The sequence below is a fragment of the Carassius gibelio genome, chromosome B3 (assembly GCF_023724105.1).
Source record: "Carassius gibelio isolate Cgi1373 ecotype wild population from Czech Republic chromosome B3, carGib1.2-hapl.c, whole genome shotgun sequence".
NCBI classification, from domain to species: Eukaryota; Metazoa; Chordata; class Actinopteri; order Cypriniformes; family Cyprinidae; genus Carassius; species Carassius gibelio.
This window is the reverse complement of record NC_068398.1, coordinates 9460153-9478109: the sequence shown is the minus strand read 5'-3', so window position 1 is coordinate 9478109 and position 17957 is coordinate 9460153. Positions and strand designations below refer to the sequence as shown.

The following is a 17957-nucleotide window of genomic DNA, read 5'->3' as shown; positions in this document are numbered from 1 at the left end:
GGTAGAATTATTGTTTTGCATTACAGTAATGAGATTTGCATGTGTGTATGTCACAATATGTACATTTATACACATTATCTATGAATAATGCATTTAATGTGATGTATGGGAAGAAACCACATCTACTACTCAAATCAGAATGCGGAAACACGCTAAATGATAAGGATCAACTACCATCGGTAGTTTCAACATCCTTCAACACTTGACTAGTTTTACTAGTTCAGTGTGCTCAGACTCCTCCTTCTCTACTGATGCATGTCAAGACAGACTGAGCTCCACGAAACCAGCGGAGCGAGAACAAACACCTGTAAACTCAAAAACAGCTTCAGGAGCGATGTTTAACCCAGACTACCACCCCTCCTCTTAAAACCCCAGTACCTGCGAGAGGACATGTCTGCAAACCTTCCCGAAGAGGACCTCTCCTGTCCCGTGTGCTGCGAGATCTTCCAGGATCCAGTGCTTTTGCCGTGCAGCCACAGTTTCTGCAGGAGCTGTCTGGAGCGCTGCTGGGAGAGAGCGGTCATTCGTAGCTGCCCCGTCTGCAGGAGAAGAGCCTCCAAGAGAAGCCCTGCTTCAAACAGGGCCCTCAAAAACCTGTGTGAAGCATTTCTGCTGGGAAGAGGCCAGAGCAGCACATCTGGATCAAACACCCTGTGCTGGAGACATGGAGAAAAGCTCAAACTCTTCTGTTTGGTGGATCGGGAGCCCATCTGCGTGGTGTGCCAAGCCTCAAAAATGCACAAAGGTCACGACTGCTCTCCCACGGAAGAGGCAGCTCTGGACTGTAAGGTAGAGTTTGACAGTGCCACATTGTCTTGACAAACTGTGTTACATTGTGTTGCTCTCTGTCACTGATTTACAGCGGCAGGGCACAAGAATGCTGTTTCTCAAGTTCGCTTTGACATTAACACAGTGTTCAGCCAAAAAGATCATGGCAGGCTTTCAAACAACACCTTCTGCATTCCCCTCCAAGTTTTCATTGTGGCATATGCGTCCTATTGTATACTGGGAAAATGTGATCAGCTCCATCCAAAATGTGACATTAATCTTTTAGAGTGTACTTGGACAGTTGGATTTGGGCAATGCTGGAGAGAGGAATTTGTGCAGGAAAAAAAGAGAGAGGCTTTCATAGGGTATAGGTCTTTTTCTGAAGAAAACAACGTTAAATGCAAATACAGTTTATCATGCATAGTTTGAATAGAACAATAATGAAACATATTAGCTAGAAAACACTTACCAAATCTTTTTTGTGTTAGCATAAAAAGGTGTGCATCCAAACAAACTGTTTTGGTAGAAGCAGACAAATTAGCAAGTGACAGCAAGGACAGGTTATGGTAAATGCCCTCCTCCCATAAAAAAAACATGATATGATTTATCAAGTTTTTAAGATCAAGTGTTTTTTTAGTATCATACTAAATACTAATAATAGACATAGATAGTAGATAAATACTATAATAGATACTATAGTTTTTCTTTTATATGTTGGGTTAGTTTTTATTTTTATATTTTCCTTTTGCATTTACATTTTAGCTAAAGATTTAATAACTTTTTTTTCTTCAACTAATTTTTTTTTAGGAACAAACAAACATATATATATATATATATATATATATATATATATATATATATATATATATATATATATATATATATATATATGTATAAAGATGATAAGACTAAAATCTATTTTATATATGAGTAATTTCTTTTTCACAGTTACGATATATATCACAATATATTTATTTTTGTTTTAAATAAGGTACTTAGAATATAAAAAATTGATACCATATCACAAAAAAGCTAAAACTCTCTTTTTAAAAATAATTAAAAATAAACAAACAACAAAAACTACAGTAGAACAAATAAGAAATGCTACATACATTGCATGAAGTAATAAAGTAAAAAAACAAAAACACTGCATATTCTTCACTGTGTAAATTAAATATATGTTTCTTATTAAAGCAGGAATAATAGACTGCTGTCACTTTAAGAGCTGCCCTGATAGAAATATACTGTTCTACATTTTCTTTCACAGCTGTTTGCTTTCAGATCTAAGATCTAAATGATGGTGTTTATAAGGATAATGATGGGCATTTTCTTACACATCCAAGTGTGTATTTAACCATTTAAGGCGTATAAAGTGGCAAAACTTAATCTGTTTAATACTTCCACACTCTAATGAGTGTCATCTTCACGTGAGCACACTTTTCTGTCTCAAACAGAAAAATTCCCTTTTACAGCTCATTGCATTTTAGCAAAAAATAACTTAAAAAACTTATAAAATAACTTGTTTTTCAACCACAATGCTTAAAAATGCATGCAAACGATAGGTTTTCTAAAGAAAAGACATAAAATAATATAATAATAATTGGAAAAATGAAACAAAATAATAACAATAATTCATTTCAGTCAAAGTTTATTTTATTTCAAGTAAAAAAATTTTTTAGCTCTAGTATATGTTAACTATTATAACCCTGGTTTCTTTTTTGATTCATTTAATTCATTATTAATTTAATTAAATATTTACTGTGTGATAGACACTTCTGATGCCGATACCCAAATCAAACTCTCTTTCCTGAAGCACTGTTTTACACACATTGAGGAATGTACATGTATCTGTGGTTTTACACAGTATTTAAACAATATTTTATTTGCAGGATAAAATGATTGCTGCCATGAAGGTTCTGCAATTTAAGCAGGAGATATTCAGTAAAGCAAGACAATCTTCAGCTATTACTTTGGAGCACATTAAGGTTAATATTACATGTAATCCGTTATTGCTTTTGTCAAAAGGTCAGTCCGTAGTATTTCTTAAATATCAATTATTTATCTTAGCATCAGGCCAAGCGGGTTGAGAGACAAATGAAGGATGAGTTTCTCAAGCTCCATCAGTTTCTTTACGAGGAGGAAGAGCGCAGGTTATCAGCACTGAAGGAGGAGGAGGAGCGCAGGGTTGCGGCAGTGAAGAACAGAGATGATGATAACGCTCGGAAGATACTGTCTCTTACAGACATGGTCAGGATGATGGAGCAAACCGTAAACGCTGAGGATTTAACATTGCTGCAGGTGAGAAGATTGACATCTGCTGCAATAACACCTTCTTATTCATTCACTGAGTCAGTCATTTGTGTTCATCTTTTACAGAACTTCAAAGCTATCATAGACGGGTAAGTGCGCCTATGACTTTCTTTTATTTCTTTTTGTTATCTGTTGCTTCTAATCTAGTGGTTCTTAACTGGTGGATCGCAATCTAAACGTAGTTCGCAGTGTCAGTGTCACACATGAAAGTTTTCCATTTGGGATGATATTTGCTCCACTATAATCAGTTTACAACTTATTACATATATGACTGAACTGACATCAGCTCAGTTTTTAAGAACTGATACTTCTATGTGATAAAATATTTTGCTTCAACGTTGGCATGGCAAAATGGTAATTCTAAAGCAAAACCAGTGCTCAAAACAAAATAAAACAAAACAAAAAATGTTTGCAGAACATGGACTACCTTTCAGGACCCAGAAGGCATGTCAGGATTTTTGTTGAACGAATCTAAGCACCTTGGGAATCTAAAGTACAAGGTCTGGGAGAAGATGCAGGCAGTTGCACCTTACAGTAAGTATATCTTTTTATGTACAGAAAAAACATTGATAAGAATAGCCTACATTTTAACTTTAATATTTCAGAGGGTTAATGTATTATTTTTGTATAGGTACTGTAATTAATGCTGATGTACTGCATGCTTTATATTGGATTTTTGGCATATCAACGTTTATTCAAATGATTTCATCCCAAACTACTTTTAAATGTAAATAACATATAAAACTCTGATTGAAGTGTATTAGTAGTATATGATTATCCAGTTTCACAAACAGCTAAATCCTGGTTTTGATAATGTCAACAACACTAGAGAGAAACTGGGGTTGTAAAAGTATTAATTAAAAGGTTAAGGAACCTTTAAGGTACCAGTATACACCTCTTATAGGAGTAAATGAGGTACAAAAGTATAACCTTTGAAAGGCTACTGCCCCAGTGTCAGCTTTTGTACCTTTTCCTGAGGACAGTATAAATGTAACCTTACACAAATGCATGTATAAATACCCACAAATCATTTATTTTACAACTGAAATCATGCAATAATATGGGACTTGTTATGTGATGTAAAAATGGTTGACTAGTGATTAAAGTTCATCAGTTATCAACATGTGTTATAGGCTACCTCACAAACATTTTGTATATGTTTATAATGTCTGTCTTTGTTCATCAGGTCCAATAATTCTGGACCCAAACACAGCCCACCCTTGCTTGACGCTGTCAGACGACCTGACCACTCTCCGCTATAGCACCCCAAACCAAGTTCTCCCCAGTAACCCTGAGCGTTTCCACATCAGCGCAGAGGTGCTGGGCTGTGCTGCATTCAGCTCTGCGAGCCACAGCTGGGAGATCGAGGTTGGTGACAATGAGGACTGGATCCTGGGCTTGGCCAGTGAGCGTGTGAAGCGAGATCAGGAAGTGCCTGCCAGACCAGAGAATGGCTTCTGGACCATCTGTCTACGGGATGGGCAGTACAGGGCTATGGCATCACCCCCAACTGCTATAAAAGTGGAGGAGAAACTGCAGAGGGTCTTGGTCCAGCTGAACTGGGACAGAGGGGAGGTGTTTTTTTCAAACCCATCACGTCAAGAAATAATATACACTTTCAAACATGTCTTCACGGAGAAGTTATTGCCGTACTTCTACACGCAAAGTAAGCATCCTTTGCGTATTCTCTCCAAGCCTGTGTTGGTGTCTACGTGAAAGCATCCTCTAAAATAGGTACAATTCAAACCGTGGAAAATTAATCATAAATACACATGACAGATGCTTAAAGTGATTTATAGTTAATCATAGAGTTCATTGTGCAAAGTAGCCATAGGCAGTTATCTTAATGTGCCTGAGCAAGCAGATCTTTACTGCTAATAAACATTCAGGCAAGTGCAGTTTCTGAATCTTCTCTCATTTGCTGTTTGTCATTACTGTACATACACACAGTATGAAACAATTTATAAATTGTGCACATGACAACAGCTCGACAACAAATTATCATTTTTTCTTGTGAATAAACACTTAAGTTTTAAATCAACATATGTGGTTTTGTTTATTTATTTTATTTTTACCTTTAAATATAAATTTCAAAATCTTTTTGATGGTACACTGATTTACAAAACTGACAAAACTAACGGCTTCCATCTTTTCCCCTCGCTGCCTCCAAACATTTGTTCTGAGTGTGAGAAAAACATTTGTTTGATAATGATATTTCCCCCCATTTTAACTTCTTATTATCCAATGAAATGTTCGATTTTTGTGATTAAATTTTTTAAATTAAATTTAATTAAATTTAATTTTTTTTTAAAAGATCAAAAGGATTAACAATGCTGAATAATTTTCACATCATACTTTGATCCTATTTACCAAGGGTGCCGATATTTTTGGCCATGACTGTATGTTCCGAGTTTGTTAATTTGGTGAAAAAGGATTGCGGCAAAAACTGCACATATACACTTGAAATACTGAAAAGTGATAGATTTAAGACAGTGGAGTCCACTCACTTACCTGCAGGGGGCTCTAAAAATACATAAAACTACATACAGTTGCCATTTTCAAAGCAGAGAATGATAATTTGTAAAGGACATCAGGACTAGTGCAAATATCGTCACCCCTTTGTGAGACTAGGCACACACGCACACACGCACACACGCACGCACGCACACACACACACACACACACACACACACACACACACACACACACACATATATATATATATATATATATACACACACACTTTCAAAAATTCTATAAAAATGACAAAAATGAAACAAAAAGTGTGAAATTTATTTTTCATGGTCCAGATAATGATACTGTAATTCCATTCTTTTTTTCTGAGTTCCAGAAGGATAGGCTTGTTTGTGACCAAGTTGAAAAGGATAACCGATGTTATTAAAAAGACAGAGCAGTAGTCTGGTTTGAAACAGAGTTTAAGACATTACATGTTCTATTTATTTTTGGTATTTTTTTAAAACCTGTAAAGACTAAAATTTTTCCCATGCATACTGTAACACAACACCACTATATGACATGATTCTATCACCCTGATTGGTTGATGTTGCCGTTATTAATGGATTGGGGCCAAGTGTAATCTTTGCTTGACCCCAGTGATAACTCTTGAACCAACACAAACCTGAGATGCAGAAAAGATAAGCCACTGGATGCACTTGTGTCGGAGCCAACATTGCCTTATGGGATCACATTTTAAATTAAACAGGAAAAATATGATAAACATGATTGAAACTGACAAATAACAAACGTTTGAACATTCGATTAAATAGATTTATTTCTGAGGACTTTCCTTATTTTTGCTCTGTGTTTTGCTTACACATGGTGGCGCCACAAGTCTTTAAATAAGCCTTTAAATGTTATATTCACATTTATTCACTGTCAATTTTATTTGTATAGCTCTTTATGCAGTACAGATTGTTTCAAAGCAGTTTTAGAGTTACAGACAATAAAACAGTGATTCAACAATGCAAACAAAGTTAAACTCTGCTGTAATATAGTTAAATATTAATGCTTAGAAAGATATATCCTATGTATAACTGCATATAATGTAGCATGGTTAAAAACAAAAAAACATTCAGTGTTGCAGTTCAAAGACATAACTGAAATAGAGTCTAAAACCTCCAGTACAATATATATTTTTTGCTACAAATATCCAAGTTGTTTTTATAATAGGTTCAATGATTATTATAGGTATAAGAAGCAAAATGCAGAGCTATGGTATTTCAGTTACTACTATAGTAGCATGTTAAATAGTTTTAACAGCATGTTATTGCTATAGGATGTCATTCATTTGAGGGCTTGTCTTTTTCCTTACAGCTTAACTTCTTCACACAAGATTCAGGTAAGAATGGCACTTTCTCTAAGCGGGACAAGTAAGTTAAAGGCTGGATAGTGCTGCTGATGTTTACAAAGGCAAAACAGACTGGCTGCACATAGCAAGTGAAGACCTGATGTGAATAATGGTCTTCAAATGGGAACATAGCAACTGGAGGGAGATAGTTGCTTATGATTATGATCAAGATAGACAGCACCATCTTAAAGGCTCGTCGTTTCATAGGATTCATCTCATCTTTACCAGAACCTCTTGAGCGTTTCAGGGCCCAGAGAATGGCCACGTTACACACCACCATCCAGGTGAAGGCAAACAAGACCTCACCAGTGAACACCTTCTCAAAATTGTGGATTCCTCCAACAGTTTTGGCCGAAGCGTAAGCAAAAGTGAGCAGTAGAATCACAATGGTCAGACCGATCCTGTATTTGATGTCCTTCAATTGTCCGAATGCGATGGGGAAGAGAACGGCTATAAAGCGATCCAGACAGACGCAGGAGAGGAAGAGCGGCCCACTGGTGTCCTTCACACCATAGGAGAACTTTAAAGCCATCCAAGCCATAGCACTCCTCCAGTGGTAGAGATTGAGGAATGATATTATTGTCATGAATCCAAAGTAGGCGTCCATGAAAGCCAGGCAGCCCAGGAAGATGTCAGAAGTTAAAGGATCATTTCGGGTGCTTATAAGGTTTGCGATGACCAGGATGTTGGCAGGTATTCCTATGATCACATTGAAGGATTGCATAGTTAGGTCAAACATGATACCACTCACCATTTGTTCGCACCCTCCAAATACACTGACAGTGTATGTCGTGTTGACTGAATTGGTTGTCAAGTTAGCGGAAGGCAGGTTGTTTCTGAGGATGGTGCTGACACTTGTGTCGTAGCGCAGTTGACTCTCCATGAAGTGTGAGGAACTGAAACCAGTGAATGAAATTCTGGAATAAGCAAAAATGACAAATTATGTTATGTGAACATTTTAAAATGCTAATATCCTTTGCCATGCCTGTTGACATTAGGGACAACTGTTTTTGAATTTTATATCAGATTTAGACCTTTTGTTGTCAGAAAGATCCTTACATGGTGACCAATCCTGCTCCTAGATCCACTGTCCTGCAGAGTTTCGATCCAATCCTAATACAATTCACCTAAAGAAGCTGTTCAAGGTGTTCAGGATTACTTTAAAATAACAGAAAGTTGTGTGGCAGAAGGACAGGAACTGAAGTCTGTAGGATTGTAGCCCTCCAGGAGGAGAGGTGGTGACCCTTACTCTACACTTCTCAACTCTGGACCTCAAGATCTAATTTCCTGAAGAGTTTAGCTCCAACCCGAATCAAACACACCTCAACAAGCTAATCAAAGTCTTCAGGGCTGCTGAGAATGAGTTTAAACACACACACACGTCCAGGTCCCCACTTGGTCAAAATTAAAAAAACTTCACCAGGGGCTTTTTCAGTTGATTTTAGCATGATTTAAGGCATGTCTAACAGGGGACCTGAAAAATGTCCCCTCTTAGCTCTGAGGTCCCCTGTTGGTGAGTGTGTAACGACACCATGGTCCCCTGTTGGATAGGTAGACAAGTACACACACACACACACACACATATATATATATATATATATACACACACACACACACTTTCAAAAATTCTATAAAAATGACAAAAATGAAACAAAAAGTGTGAAATTTATTTTTCATGGTCCAGATAATGATAATATAATTCCATTCTTTTTTTTCTGAGTTCCAGAAGGATAGGCTTGTTTGTGACCAAGTTGAAAAGGATAACCGATGTTATTAAAAAGACAGAACAGTAGTGTGGTTTGAAACAGAGTTTAAGACATTACATGTTCTATTTATTTTTGGTATTTTTTTAAAACCTGTAAAGACTAAAATGCTGACACTTGTGTCGTAGCGCAGTTGACTCTCCATGAAGTGTGAGGAACTGAAACCAGTGAATGAAATTCTGGAATAAGCAAAAATGACAAATTATGTTATGTGAACATTTTAAAATGCTAATATCCTTTGCCATGCCTGTTGACATTAGGGACAACTGTTTTTGAATTTTATATCAGATTTAGACCTTTTGTTGTCAGAAAGATCCTTACATGGTGACCAATCCTGCTCCTAGATCCACTGTCCTGCAGAGTTTCGATCCAATCCTAATACAATTCACCTAAAGAAGCTAATCAAGGTGTTCAGGATTACTTTAAAATAACAGAAAGTTGTGTGGCAGAAGGACAGGAACTGAAGTCTGTAGGATTGTAGCCCTCCAGGAGGAGAGGTGGTGACCCTTACTCTACACTTCTCAACTCTGGACCTCAAGATCTAATTTCCTGAAGAGTTTAGCTCCAACCCGAATCAAACACACCTCAACAAGCTAATCAAAGTCTTCAGGATTACTATAAAGTTGCAGGTAGATGAGTTTAATCCAGGATGGAGCTAATGTTTCCAGGAAAGTGGATCTCAAGGTCCAGAGTTGAACACTTTCCTTAGTGGTAATAATGCTGTTTAATCAAGACAATTAGACCAGATTCGGTCTTAAGGCCAATTTGTAGATCATGTCTGATTTTGAGGCAATACATCAGCTATGACAAACAGTAGATCTTCTCCTGAGGATATTATCTTGTTATCCTGTTGCATATCCCAAGAGCAGTGGCACCACTGCACAAACACAAGTACACAAAAACACATCTGTGCAGAAACACCTGTCAAAAGGGAATTCCACTGGGGTCCATACCAAAACGACACAAGACCCGCCCTGTTTCCTCAGCTTGGTTATATAAGGGTAGACTTGGCTATGTGAGGCAGCTGCACTTGTACATTGTGAAGAGTACTGATACAACATGAAACACGTTTTTTTGTCTTTTAATCTTTTATTGCATGTATGATTAACACAGTGTTTCACCAACCATGAAGTACTCCCAACACTGCACATTTGATATGTATCCCTAACTGAGGAACTTGGCTCCAACTTGGCTCCAGACTGCTGGTGGGATGGGGTTCTCCAGATAGAGTTGGGAACTATGTTGGGAACATTAACTTATTTTGCACAATATATCACAAAATAACTTTTAGCTCAACTTTAATGGATATAAAAACTTAAATTGTAGTTATTATAAAACAACGTCTGTAAGACTGAGGAACTACTGTGGTTCATCTGTCACATTTATAGCATAGCTTATGGGAAGCACCACCCTATTAAATCTTAAGAGACAGCTTTGGGTGTTCTTGTCATGCCATTTTCTTTACCACTGGTCCACTGGAGCCTTGAGGGCCCTTGTGACCCTGTGCATGTCTCTGAGCTACTCCCTTTGCCTTTAGGCTAAAAGCTCTCCAGTGGCACGTCTTCTAAACGTTAAGGAGGCTCTGAGGGATTGACACTGTTAATCAATTGTGTTTTTCTCTTTCACCTCTGGGGGACATCAACCAGCTAGAGGTGAAGAATGAAAACATTGAGAAGTGTCAAAGTTATTTGAATAGTCTGTTGTGAGCTATACATGTACATCAGTGGTTCCCAACCGTGGTACCAAAGTACCCTGACACAACATCCAAAATGTATACTGTTGGGGTACTGAAGGACAAATGGTTGAGAAACACTACTCACACACTCTAAATCAATGTTATTCCCAATTACAAGCCAACATTAAACACATAACTGACCATTTACTTAATGCACATCACTGGTACTGGTCATTATTTACTGTAATTCAAAGAAAAGAAAAAATACTTTCTGCTCCATTAAAATGTATTAAGCTATATTTGAATCAACTTTATTTTATACCACTGACATAATCATAACCCTGTGGTAAGGTAATCGACAAAAGAGCCACAACCCAACCACTTCTCTGCTGCCAGCTGTGGCCAGCTTCCAGCTTCGGAAATAAAACATCATCAGCTGCTGAAAGCAGTTTGTGGCAGTTTTAAGGTATTGTGCCCTTTCATTGATTAACAAACTAAACTGTAAGGTAAATCTGTAAGGTTTGTTTTTTTGAGTAGCTCCTGCTTCATTCCCCACCAATCTCTGTCACTTCTGCTGAAGCTAAAACTGTAGGATAATGCTTGTTAATAATGCTGCACAACAAAGCTAATCAAGTTTCATAAATGAAATATTTAATAATAATAATTGTTCACCAGGGAATTGGTCACAATGTTTTCTTTCCCAAAAAAAGCATTATACCAAGCAGATGCTCTTTATATAAAAAAACACCCAAAAAACAAAAACAAACAAGACTGTGAGTCTGACATCCCTATGAAATCAAGACTCAACTTTTTATAGTTATAGTTACACTCATAATAATGTTGGCAATATTATGACACAATAGATGTTGAAACTATATTTTGACTACAGTAGACCAGAAATGCAGTTATTTTCCAGCATGGTAGTCAATGTGATGATGTCTTAATTGTATAAAATTTCTAAATCACTCTTTTGATCATATGCTTACTTCATATAACTGATAATCTCATTGTGCTAATTAATTTAAAAGTCCTGCAATAGTATTATTAAATGCCTTAAACTTTGAACCAGAACATAATCAGTTTTTCATGTTCAAAAGAACAAGTATCTGGTTGATTTAGTTTTTTTTACTCTCGACCTACAAGTCTCATATTTCAATTATATACTTTTTTTTTGTTGGCGTCTAACTAGTAAAATTTTAAAACAATCAGCATACTCTGCAAATAATTAGTTATAATAGTGTTAAAACACAGTCCTAGCATATGAAATCTTGAAAGATTGTACCAAATGTACCAATAAGCTCCCAATATCAATAGTCATTTTACTTGTATATTATTATTGAATAATATTGTTTGTATACAATTCTTTATTGTTCATATGGAATTGTTGAAAATACTCAAAGCATAACCCAAACAACTGCAAGATTATCATGATTTTTCCCATAATCATTCATTTAATGTTAAAAACCTATGGCACAACTAATATGACATAATGAAAAGGCATGCATTACAGTATTTAGGGTTATGAATACACATAACATGAACACTGAAAAGAGAGAAAAGACAATGAAAAGCATGCTGCTTACCGGATAGATGTTTTTAGCTGTAAAGATGTGGGTCAGATTGTTGAGTCGCCTTTATAAACATTGTGAGGCCATGAGGAATTACAATTGTTGATAGGAGGCAGGGTCTTTTTTGAGATGCTTTCTGGACTCGGTCCCTAATGGTGAATTAGACTGTGTTTTCTAGATTATTCTGTCCTCACAGGATCAGCGCTGTTTTGGTGAGTGTTGTTTTATAAATTACTTCTTAAGAATAGTGTACATTGTTTTGAATCACATTTTTGTGAAGTTTTACATTTTATCCCTACAATAATACCATCTGTTAATTGTGCAATCATAAATCATCCATTTGCCTCAAAGTAATTTAGCAAACATATTGCTCATTCCAAACTGACAAGATAATTCATTGAAGATACAGCAAGACACTAAATTTGTTATACTTCTTACAAATGAACAGTACATACGTTAAAATATAGATTACTATGCTTAGGTGTGTCTTTTTAATACTAGGACAATGAATAGACTGCATAAAATCAGTCAGAGAGAATAAATGGGTTAGGTGAGGCATGAGACCTGCTTTGGCTGAGATTCAGCCCATCACACAACACCTCTCCCCTGACTCTGACTTACATGCTCCAAAACTCGGTCTGGGGGCTGATTTGCATCTTGGGACTGGTCCTGGTTTTGTACCACCGGCCCAGAGGCCCTCATGTCAGTCTCTAACCCCCTTTCATTGCAAACACAGAGCACAGGTGTAGGACTCAGTATATGCACTTACATGTCTGCTGTGAGTTACTTCACATTTATAACTTCGCAGATTGATGATCTCTTGACGTAGTGTTTCATGGAACATAGACAAGTTGGATAACTTGGTTTTCTGAATATTTATCAAGGCTGTGAAATAATACTTTTTGTATTTATAATATAATAAAACATAAAATATAAACAATATAAAATAACTATTTTGACTTAAATATCTGTAAAGCATACAGGCAAGTCCCAATTGTTCATACACATGAGGGATCAAAACCTAGAAATCCCTACAGAGTTAAGTTCCATTTTTACGCGAACACAATTGTATATAATATTTATAACTCCAAAACCTTGATTACCTATTTCAAGTGTGTTCAATTAATGTCCAAAACTCATATAAACTGCTGCGGGGCCTGGGGAGCAATTGGGGGTCAGTGCCTCTCTCAAGGGCAACTATGTTGTGGGTATCGAGGGTGGAAGAGAGTGCTGTTCATTCACTCCCCCAACCAACATTTCCTGTCTGTATTGAGAATTGAACCTGCAACCTTCAGGGTAAAACTCAGACTCTCTAACCTAGTGGTCTCAAACTCAATTCCTGGAGGGTTACAGCTCTGCAGAGTTTAGCTCCAACCAGCTTCAAATCACACCAACTTGGAAGCTTCTGGTAATCCAGAAGAGCTTGAAAGCTGGACATGGTTTGATTAGGGTAGGAGCAAAACTGTGCAGGAGCTAAACTGTGGCCTTATGGGAATGAAGTTTGAGACCATTGCTCTAACCATTAGACTACAACTGCCTATATGATGTGGTGATATACAGTGGGTCTTACATGGGAGGAGCTTCTGTATCACCTTAAAGATATTTTTAGAGACTCTCAATGACATAACTGACCACCAACCAGAAGAAATGCTCATGGATCCAAACTTTAGATACCTTATTTATCTATTCAATAATCCATCCATCCATACTGCTTTATTTTCTGTAGGGAAACAGGAATGTTGGAGCCTATCTCAGCATGTATCATGCCAGTGGTAGGGAGGTTACATTATTGGTCATGAAAAAATAAAACATGTGGAAAAGTTAGAAGCCAAATTAGCATTTTGTCACATACAAAATGGAAAGTATGATAATTTCTTGGACAAATCAGCAGGTACAGGAGATTTGTTAAAAAGGAATGAAGTTGCATGCTTACATAAAATGCTATAAAATTTTAATAACAAACCATGCGGTTAACATTTTGACTCACACAAGTCTTCATCAGAACTCGCACAATTTAAAACAGTACCCACATGCTTTGTTATCAAAAATTTGTTTTATTAAGTGTTGGGTTCTTTCCTTTTTTGATTTGCATGTTTTTGACCTTGCACCTTGCAAAACATTACATCAGTGTGTGATTTTTTAGAAGATGGTTCCCTCTCCATTTTGCTACATTGTCAGCCCACAAATTTGATGAAAAAAGACAAGCAGCTCCTCCAAGATTTATAGAACTAGAAAATTTTATCATTTCACAATCATGAAAAAATGTTTCGGTTACATACGTAGCCCTCATTCCCTGAAGGAGGGAATGGAGATGTCACGTCGGTGATGACAAATTGGGATTTCACTCAGAGAGACCAATCTACTTCAAGTGTAAACTAAACAAGCCAATGCACATTGGAAATCAATTATTGCATCGAACTGCCGCTGATCACAACGTGACCATAAAAAGGCAGCAGGTGCAACAGATATTAGGATTTGGCTGAGGAGCCAAGCTGGTGACCCGGCTGCTCAGCAGTGGTACAGCAATCGTGGCGACAAGACATGATGTCTCTGTTCCCTCCTTCTATTCCCTTTCAGTTGGTCACTCTTGATGTCAAATCGGTTACCAACGAATTGGGCACCCTACCAAAGCGCCATGGGCACCACTGGGAAAACCTACCCATTCCACTTGGAACAGAAATATTGCAGAAGCCCTATCGTTGCTGAAGGAGGTTCCGGAAGCACTTACAAATATGAACATTTGTTTAGTTGCATATGGAAGAATAAAAGAGATTGTAACCCTCTTGAAAATGGAAGAAGTCTGCCAATGATACATGGACTCTGAGGCTATACCGTGGACTTTACATATATGGGATTCACTTCGGTTTCACATATGGAACCCAGCCTTCTACTGCTTCTCAAGGATTCACCAAGTGAATTCCTGGCACCAGACGTTCCGTCACGTCTGGCTACCGAGGGGATGGAGGAGCTCAACAGGGTCTACATTATGGACACTCTGGAGCAGTTTTAGCAAGCAGACACTAAACCAGGGTCTTTCAGTGCCTCTACCCGTTTGAGGTTAGAACACAGGAGGATACCGGCTCCACACAAAGGCTATAAAATCTACTGAACATGTTGGGGATCACCCAGCCCGCAGCTCTATAAATATTTGTCAGCAAGGCAACACGAGCCAGCACCCAGGAGGATGTAACAATTGTAGTATAGTGAGCTTGCAACCCGAGTGTGCTTGATAAGCCAGGGCGATGGCATCCATACTCCAGTGGGCCATCATCTGCTTAGGGATGGCCTTCCCCTGCTGCCGGCCTCCGTAACAGACAAAGAGCTGGTGTGAGGTCCTTAAGCATTGTGTCCACTCGAAGCATGAGGTCAGCAGTGGTTCGGAGCTCTTTCAGAAAATCTGAATCATGACCACCCTCTTGGCCTGATGAACCTGCAGTAATGTCATAGCATGTAAGGCAGAGGTAGATTCTCCACAGGCCATAAAAGCATCGCTGGACAGACCATTAGAGTACCTACAGACGCGGGAGGGGAGGCACAGTTTGTCTTGCCTGGTCGAGGCGGTATTAAGACTCAAATGGATGGCAACCAACCGCTCCACTGGGGGGACCCCTGTATAGCCCCTAGCAGCACCACTGTTGAGGGTGGTGAGGGAGGAGGATCCAGCAGATAAGTTTCTGACAGTAAAAGGTGCCGTCCATGACCTGGTGAGCTCCTCATGCTCAAGAAAGCCACCGAGGCGGGGCGCTAAGAACCAGCATGAGCCACCCTGAGAAACCAATTGTCCAACCTCGAGTACTTGGGATGCGGTGGAGATTTCCACTAGAGCCCATCCCTTTGGCGGCTCAACTGATTGCGAAGCACTAGAGGAGTGATAGCCCCCTGAGGGTTAGGTTCCTGAGGGGTTTGCCACCACTGTAACCCTCAAACAACCAATGCTACTGCTGGAAGTAGTCCTCGCCTGGCAGTCACCAGGACGTGCACTAGATTGTGGCAGAGGCAAGAGCGCTCCGCTCCCCTGGAGGAAATGGAGCCTAGCCCAGGAGCTCTGAGATGGTCATCTTCCAATGGGAACATGACTAATCCGCAAACGACACCTCAGTGTGTTTAATGCCCAGATACATGAGGCAGCGATCGTGACCATCACCTGTCACCATGTAACAACCACATCCAGAAACGCACGGGTGAAACGGCATCTTTAAAAAGGGGATCCATCATCTTTACAAAGATACACCTGTGTAAACTCTTTTTGAGAAACAGGCTCTTTAAGGGAAATAAACTTTTAGGTGCTGAGAAACATAGGCCATTTGCAGCATGACAGGGGGTAGTGCAGCCTGAAGTGTGCAACCCACTCAACACAGGAATGACCACCACTGAAACGCAGTCTGCCAACACAAGAAGCTTCCTAGAGCACATTGAACTTGTCACACACAAAGCAGTTTGGTAGGAGCAGAACGATGCTGTCATTCGGCTCTGAAACGAAAAGCTAGTATGTGTTGTGGCTGCTACCTTTTCATGCTCACACTGTGATCAGCTGCAGCTGGATATAGTAATCACATGCCAATGTGCATTCGCTCATTGTCTCTCATATCTCATGTAACTCATATAAAGTGTGTGCGCTACCTGCTAAATTTGTCAGGAATACACAGAAGCACATCAAAACCCCTATATGTGTAATGGAGATTGAAACGGAATGTGTATCTTTCGATTAACTTGATTAACTAAGTGAAATTGGGTTTTGATGTCCTTCTGTGTATTCGTGAAAAATTTAGCAGGTAGCGCACACACTTTATATGAGTTACAAATGTTGACATCTTTATCTATGTATGCTATGTAATTTATTAAGTTATCATAGAACAAGAAACACCACGGCATGTGTCCATTTAAAGGTAGGGCTACTGCCAGGAATGGGGCTAAAGTAGGGCTATTGCCAGGAATAGCTATAGGTGGCAGTTCCCACATGCTTAGAAAGTAAATTGAAGTGAAAGTGACATACAGCCAAGTATGGTGACCCATACTCAGAATTTTAATCTATCCAAAGTGCACATACACTATATGAGCCATTTTGCCAGGACGCGTCCTCGCCAGGATTTCTATATTGCCTAAAACACACAAACGGCCAAAATCTGGATATTTTAGGCAATATAAAAATCCTGGCAAGGACGCTTCCTGGGAAAATGGCTCATATGGTCACCCTAACACACACAGCAGTGAACACACACCCATACCAGCAGACAGCCATTAATGCTGCGGCACCCAGGGAGCAGTTGGGGGTTCGGTGCCTTGCTCAAGGGCACCCAAGTTGTGGTATTGCCAGCCTGAGATTCAAACCCACAACCCTAGGATTAGGAATCAAACTCTCTAACCACTAGGCCACGACTTCCCACCTAAACTGAGAAACGGTGTTAAATGACGGAGTCAAACACATGCATCGCACACAAATTTGCATGGGGAAGACAAAAGAAAAAAGAAAAATCCTCAAAAATGTTTTACTTTGATTAGTTTACTCAAGCATTTTGCCAAATAATGTGCACCTTCATCATGCTTTCTATGCCAACAATATAAGAAAAACTATGCTCGAGGAAACATGAAAATATACAACTAATTTTAGTTTCATTTGAATTGAAGCAGTTTTGCATCAAATACAATGTAATTTTTGCTAGTCGAGATCTGGAAGCAACAGCACTTTTTTCCCACTAAGACAAACAGTTCACGGAAAGCTTTTTTTTTCTTTTTTTTTTCTTTACTTTCTTTGTTCTCATGAGCTGCTCAAAATGTTTTGGGTGCCAGTGTAGTTATTAGGATCTTGATGCCATTACGAATAACAAATTCAATCCCTACTCAAAGAGAAATAAATACATCCGTTACAATTACTAGGGATCCACATAAGGAAGATCCCTGGGGTCCCTGTTCTCACTCCCCAAATTTCTCAGATCACAGAAACACTTATTTATGTGCAAATTAAGCTTTATTAAATAAAGATAAACAAAATGAACACCATAACTTCG

General features: G+C 38.5%; 2 protein-coding genes across 2 annotated transcripts; one reads left to right on the top strand and one right to left on the bottom strand.

Annotated features, from left to right (window-relative positions):
• Positions 1-160: 160 nt before the first annotated feature.
• Positions 161-5115, top strand: LOC127952859 (zinc-binding protein A33). The gene is made up of 6 exons (XM_052551714.1): positions 161-789; positions 2658-2753; positions 2836-3066; positions 3145-3167; positions 3494-3612; positions 4265-5115. The coding sequence occupies exons 1-6, from the start codon at positions 391-393 to the stop codon at positions 4792-4794; spliced, it is 1398 nt and encodes a 465-aa protein (XP_052407674.1). The 5' UTR covers positions 161-390; the 3' UTR covers positions 4795-5115.
• Positions 5116-6560: 1445 nt separating this feature from the next.
• Positions 6561-7863, bottom strand: LOC127952867 (G-protein coupled receptor 183-A-like). The gene has a single exon (XM_052551723.1). It carries the CDS (start codon positions 7827-7829, stop codon positions 6879-6881), a length of 951 nt encoding a protein of 316 aa, XP_052407683.1. The 5' UTR covers positions 7830-7863; the 3' UTR covers positions 6561-6878.
• Between the last annotated feature and the right edge of the window lie 10094 nt (positions 7864-17957).